General features: G+C 34.3%; 1 protein-coding gene across 1 annotated transcript; it reads right to left on the bottom strand.

Moving 5' to 3' along the window:
• Positions 1–340: 340 nt before the first annotated feature.
• LOC105965296 (S-adenosyl-L-methionine-dependent methyltransferases superfamily protein) lies at positions 341–3,421 on the bottom strand. The gene is made up of 9 exons (XM_012989832.2): positions 3,123–3,421; positions 2,747–2,891; positions 2,300–2,390; positions 1,965–2,162; positions 1,641–1,867; positions 1,415–1,546; positions 890–957; positions 740–801; positions 341–605 (listed from the first exon to the last, which is right to left on the bottom strand). Exons 1-9 carry the CDS (start codon positions 3,248–3,250, stop codon positions 445–447), a joined length of 1,212 nt encoding a protein of 403 aa, XP_012845286.2. The 5' UTR covers positions 3,251–3,421; the 3' UTR covers positions 341–444.
• Positions 3,422–7,335: the final 3,914 nt, after the last annotated feature.

Consider the following 7,335-nt stretch of genomic DNA (forward strand, 5'->3'; position numbering starts at 1 on the left):
AAAAGAGCAGCAGTCGCATAGAGCAACGGCAGGTAAGTTGTCGAGCTTGGAGGTGGCGCAACCCATCAGAGTTCGACCGAGTAAGGAGAATATGTGTTACCGTAGGAAAAAAAAAGGGAGAGAGAAGAGATCTAGAAGAAAGCAAAGGAAAAAAGAGAAGAGAAATGAAAACTGAAAATGAAAAATAAAATTAGGATTTTAAACGGGTATAATGTACAATTTAAATTTGTGAGGAGGGTTGTTTTAAAGATAAAGAGATTTTCTCAAACTATTATTTAGAGGGGGTCCGCCTCACATGATTTTCCCAAATGAGCGGTGCTACTAATTTTCCCTATATTAATTGTGGTTAAAAATGTAGAATTAATAGAAATAAGCCTTGAGAAAGTAGGTTTATCTCAAAGGAAAAGTTGAAACCCAAAAATATGTTATTTGTTACAAGAATATTCAGCTGGAAAAATAATGTAGGGAAGATGAAGCAGACAACTTTGTGAACTTGGCAACAAAAAGACCACTAGTTGATGAAGTCTGTGGATCAAATCGGAGAGTCATCGGTATTCTTGCTTGCCTACACGGCCATTTCTCTGCACCTTCTATCTCCACCAATTCTGCAATTATTCATTTGCACAATCATATGATATTTATTTTACTTCACGACCGACCTGTAATGCCCGGGTTTTCTATACCCGGGCTTTTGGCACGTCATCCAATGACTAATTTGTAAAAGCATAGGAAAACATACCAGCTGTTGGTTGTTGTGAAAGGAACTTTTCTACCACATCTTCATTCTGAGCAACCGTCAAACTGTTGATAACAAGACGAATATAGATAAAATACAAATAACAGTAACTTAAATGAAACCACCGGCTTTGTTAATTTCAGATAGAGATACCTGCAGGTGCTATAGACAAGACAACCACCGGCTTTGAGCAGTCGGAATCCATTCGTTAGCAATTTTAACTGAAACAGTGAAATTAACCTTTTCTTCACTGAATGAAATACACGAAATTTAGGAACTAGTCCAAGTAAAGAATAAAGGGAGTAACGACTTTCTCAACTGACTCTTTTTTATCTGTCCGGGAATAATCAGAATGACTAACTAACATGGAGAAACATGATGCGATTTGTTACGAAGTTCTAACAATTTTTAATTTTTATTTTACCTCAATATCATATTTATCTATGTCTCAAACAAAGCACAAGCTTTATTCTCGTACTCCAGGATTTCACGGAAAGAACAAATGATGGCATACTAGTATCGGTAAGTTACCAGAATCATACATCATCTTATAGATCATAGACAAGCGACTATCAGATATTCAGTTTCTAATAACTTCAAAAAAACAAAAAAAAAGCTGAAAAGAAAAACCACAAGTTGTTTATGAAAGAAAAATTCATCGAAGTTAAAATGTTGTACCTGAAGCACAGTCAAGTCATCAGTCCTATCGGCGTCGAGTACACGGCGTGAAAGTGTAGGCCAGCCCCATTGTTCAAACTTCTGAATGTGTTTAACTGAACCATCATGTGTGCATTCTGCATCCACAAGCACCTGAATTAAATGTCATATAAATGTTAAAATTGCAAAAAGTAAACCATAAATGAATAGAGAGAGAAACATGAGATGACCGAAAACTTGTATGTACCTTGTCGTAACCAAATTGCAAAAAATCAACATCTTCAAAGTGTCCGTACACATCATCTTTACTTAGACCAACCACCCCAGAATGACGCCCGTAGAATATAAGTTCTGGATCTTTAATTTCTGACACCATTTCCCTAGCTTTAGCCATCCTCTTCCGTTCTTTCCATGGTATTCGTGGGGTCCACTCATTGTATATCTCGATTTTTTCTTCCACTACGGTATTATTGCCTGTTGAACAATGATTTTTCTATCATAATAATGGCAAGACAATATACGACCACAAAGTAGAGACGCAAGTAAATGAATTGTCTTCGAGATGCATTACATGATTTAGAGCTTGACTGAAGCCTTAGTGGCATAAGAGAAAATGTAGTCCCATCGGCAACAAAAAGACGACAACGGTCACCAAGAGAATATTTCTGCACCAAAGTTCTAGAAGCTGCTAACCTATGTCTAGCAATATCGATACCTGTCGCAGAACCTGACGAACCAAGAAGGTCTAGTATCATACAAAGTTTAGCACCTGCAAAACACATGAACCGGTAAAATTAATTTATAGAGATTATACACATACATGCACACACACACACACACACATATTTATTTATATATATATATATATATATATATATATATATATCGGCATGAAGAAGCACAAACCAGGAGCTGTACAGAGGTCAAGTACATGATCTCCAGGTGAAATATTCAAAGCTGAAACAGCAGCACCCGAAGCTGCGTCTATGCCATAGATCTACACGATGAAATCAAGTTAAATAGCAAAATAAATATAAATAAATAAAACCTTTTGGAAAACATATTTGTCTTGTTTTAAAAAAAAAAAAAACGACAGGGTGAAACAAACACCAGATTTAACTGTAGCTTATGCTAAGTTTGGATCAAGATTTTTAGCAACGAATACGAAAAATGGTTCTTTGTTCTTTACATTTATTTATCTTGCTCCATTTTTTTTTCAATTTCATTGCTCAAATTCAAAATACAAACAATGTCTTAGGAAAACTGCTATTGACGCCAACATCTATGCTGTTAGGTCAAACAACAAAAACCCGACAAACATTTGTTCGAACTATCAAGAATTCTATTTGTCACCTTTCCATCGCGATACGCCTTTGTGCTCGCAATTCGAATGTCGGGCGGAAGATAATAGAAGTGCGGCAGCCAACACAATTCTTGTAGCTTGAATTTAATCTCAGATTCAATTTCTGCAAGCTGGGTTTCACATCCTGGTTTTAACCTTCCAATAAAATTGACAAAACAAAAAATGTATCACAATCTTTTCACATAAAATAGAATTAAACATTCCTAATACAAAACAGTAACTTAATAATAACTCCATTACAGCATCAGCAAATTAACAGGGCGGATAAAATTTGCAGCTATCTGATTTATCACCCAAAATCAAATAGGGAAACGCGAGCGCGCACACACACACAAAGTTAATAAGATGATTGGAAAGAAAGTATACCTAATATAACGAGGTGTGGAGTGAGAGGCAATATAAATAGAAGGATCCAAACCGTTTTGATTGAGAAAATCGAGAAAGGCTTCTGGAAGTTGTAATTTCGACACAGATGCCACCAACTCCTCGTCCATGGCTCGAATTACCGAAAATTCGAAGGCTAAATGCCCATCGATTTTAATGGAGGATGGGACTGGTTATCCGTCGAGTTGGAACGCTGCAGCGGCGGACGGGAGGCGGCGGTATGGGAGGTTACAAATATTTAAACAAAATTAAATATTGTTCCAAAATACCCATAAGCTTACATTTCTAATAGAGTTAAATGCAAAAACTCCCCATGTGTTAATCCCAAAGACCAAAAACCCCCATGGGATAAAAAAAAGGAGTAAAGTGCAAAAAGTACCCCTATGTTATCTTGAAATGGTGAAAACCCCCCTGTGTTATTTAAACTAGCAAAAACCCCCCTGTGATATTTAGTCAATGGCATAAACCCCCCTAGTGCCCTTTCGTGTGACACACGCGCCGGATTCGTGGGTGGTAATGAATTTTTCAACCTAAAATGACAAAATTGCCCCAAAAAATGTGTTACTATGTATTTTAATGAATTTCTCATAAATTATACACAAACCCCTAATCTCAGTCGCCTCTCACCCACCGCAACACATCCTCCACCATGGCTGCTCCGCCTTGTTGCTCTCCAAGCGCCGCCGTCACCGCCGCCGCTCGAAGTACACACTCGAGCACAAGTGGCCAGACAACCGGAGTAGCTTCTGGAGATTTGGGGGATCAATATCAGTAAAGACTTCGGAGCAACTAATTTTCTTCTTCACGCTGATTTGGAAGCTCCTCCTCGACGGCGGCGGTGGTGCGAATTCGAGCCCAGTCAAGCCCTACAACCCCGATTACAAGCTGACATTCGACGGATTTTTGTGGATTTTTTTTTTTTGGGGGGTTGTTGCTGGGTTTTGCAGAAGCTCAAATCTTTCCCTTTTTTTCTTTTTTCTTTTTTTCTGGATCTGGTTAAAGAAAGAGATTGAAATTTTTGATTTGTTGTCTTTTAGGATTCAATTTCAAAGTGGGAAAACGGTGGTGGTGTTGTCGGAGATGGCAGTGGCCAATTTTTTGGAGAATTCTCTTTGTTTGTTTCTTTTTTCTTATTTTTAATATTGTGTCTTTTTTATTTTGATTGTTTAGAAATTGAAATACTATTAAAAATTTAGTAAATTTTTTAAATTGTTATTAAAAATTTTAGAAATGAAATTAAAGTATAGATATTTAAAAATTATTACAAAGTAAAGAAATACATAATTTAATATTTTTTTTACATAATTTAGTTGTCTTTTTTTTGTAAAAGTATAATAATTTAGTTGTCTTTTCAGCCAATTCAACAATAAAATTTAAAATGATTCGAAATATTCAGAAATTATATGATAGTAAAAAAACTAAAAGAAAAATTCAGAAATTAATTAGAAACAATTAAGTCTCATTTCTATTTTTTTAATAGCTAAAAAATAGAATAATTTTATTATTGCAAAAATCCCCAAGGGTATTAACGTATTTTCCCAGCTGGTCAACACTCAAATGGATTGTGGGTTGAGTGTGCTACTTAAAAAATTTCATAGAGGGGTTTTTGCTAGTTTAATTAACATAGGGGGGTTTTTGCTAGTTTAAGATAACACAGGGGTATTTTTTGCAGTTTACTCTAAAAAAAAGTGACAAAAGCCCTCCTGTAATTAATTAATAGTCAAAGCCACATACTCCCCTAATCTTTGTGCGTGTCATTCACTCGCTGTGTGTGCGATTACTTGTGCGATTTTTGTACATTTTGTGCGTGAAAAGACAAAATTACCCTCCTGAATCAACACTCATGAATAAACTGTTTAGGGGGTAAACTGTTTTTTACTCTTAATAACATATACAACAATAGTTTATATAAAATAATATATAACATATATTTAACATGAAAATTTTGGTACTCATTTCGTGACTAAATTACTTACATTTTAAAAAGAAACAAAGCCAAATAGCAAATTATCCCACAGCTTCCCCTCAATATTATTCAAATAGTTTCCGATGTTGTTGCAGTGCACACTTCATCCTTTGTTTCTCTTTTTCTTGTTCCTCATTTGCTGCATATGTAATGTTGCATCATATATGATAGCTTTAATAGATGGAAGATAAACCAAAAAATTACAAGAGGTTTACAAACTTGAGGGTCCGTACAAAAAAGTAAATTTGGTCATGCTTCATGATCCAACTTTTAAGAAATCGAGAAACACAAGAGAGTATAACTTGAAAAAACTGAGAGAAAGATCAAATTAATTGAATTTTTATGGTACTCAAACCATTAACTAAGACCCTTGAGTTTCTTGTGTTTAATCATTTATTTTAGATTATAACATATTAAAAGTTTTAGAGCCGATTAGCAAGGTATATCAATAGGAAATTTAATTCCAAAAAAATGCATTGGGATCGTGTGACTTTGAATTCTAGATACATGCATGGTGGTTTTAATCTCATTAATGCAATGAACTGTATGAGGTTAATTATTACTATTATTATTATATTTGTTGTATATTAATTGATAACTAAATTATGTAATTTCCCTTCAAATTTTATATGTAAAAGCAATTTAGTGAGGGCATTTTTGTACAAACAAAAAATGGAAGAAACCCCAACCACATTCATCCTTTTATAATTAGTATAGATTAGAGAAACTATAAGGCCTATATCTATGCGCTTGTATGGGACAATAAATATGGCTTGCTAAAATATAATTTCTTTCAATCGAAATAGATTGTTCATATATAACACGAAAATAAGAGACCACAATCACAAGTTGTCTTGTTGGTTACCAAGTCTAATATACAAATTTATAATAAAAGAGATAAAAGAAAATATATGGCGAATGAATTGAACCTGAGTAACCTCATCATCGGTGTCGTTGTCGCTCTACCACCGTCGCAATTTTGCGTTCCACAACCCAATTTATCCTTGAAAACCCTAGATTGAGTTCTTCGCATTTTTTCTCTTCCAATGTCCCTTTTCCCGTTAAAGGCATGTGCCCTATGAAATTCGGACAAAATAATTAATACCATCTCACTCATCGGTCAGTAGATACGCACCGATCGTTCGGTGGCTCACCTTAGGGTTTTCTTTATAGCTTCACTGATCGATCTGTGAGACTGATCGGTCAAAACCTAAGGATCGATACTTGGTCCCTTATTCGCTATTTTTTCATTTGATTTAATTATCCCTCATTTCCCATAGACGCCCTATAAGTAACTAAAACACCAGAAAACACATAAAATATGAAAAGTGCATGATTCTATCTTCTAGATGCCACAATGACTAAAATGCATCCAAGTGACACATAAATAATTGAACAATTAGTCGATTGTTAACTTAATAGATGCTAATAGTGTACGTTTGTATACTTAACAACATGCAAATTGTGTTTTTGTATAGTTATGATGATATGTATACACGACTATGATAATTATGATCCACGTTTTTTATGCATATTAGAAGATCATTTCATAACGATTCTTATTAATGAGATTGACTACCTAAATTTTATAACCGATTTATTTCTCTTTAGCATAATTAATTTCTATGTTGTATCCGTAGATCTCTCAAAAATAAAAGTGACATTACAAATATAGAATCATCTCAATATGTGGTAATTACATTCCTTTTTATCAATTTAAATTTATTAAGAGAAAAACATTTACTATTAATATTGAAATGTTGAGATACGCAACATTTACAAATGCTAAATTCTTAGTGATTCACTAGATCACATTCACACTACCCAAGATCCAACAAAATTAAATGGTGGACTAATTGATAAATCCGTAGTAGACTAAACCTGATTGTGTGGCTTATATTGGAATTTAATGAAAATGGAACACAAAGGTACAACGGCATTCATCTGCTCTTATATAAATAGATGTTCCTTTCATGGCTAAAACTAAAAATTTCCTACTAATTTTATATTTCTTATCTTCTTGAATAGATTTTTATTTTCCAATATTTGATGATTTCGCCAATTATCATTTTTCCTTTTGCAAGATGAACTCATCCAATCAAAACAACTCATCAGAAAACAACCCTAACCCTCACAAGAAAAGAAAAGGCCGTAAATGGCAAAAAATCTAGAACGAGACGTACTGATATCCAAGTTGCTTGGCTCCAACAACGAATTGGTCATTTTAAA

This window comes from Erythranthe guttata, chromosome 8 (genome assembly GCF_056151865.1).
Source record: "Erythranthe guttata isolate IM_541 chromosome 8, IM_541, whole genome shotgun sequence".
In the NCBI taxonomy this organism is placed as follows: Eukaryota; Viridiplantae; Streptophyta; class Magnoliopsida; order Lamiales; family Phrymaceae; genus Erythranthe; species Erythranthe guttata.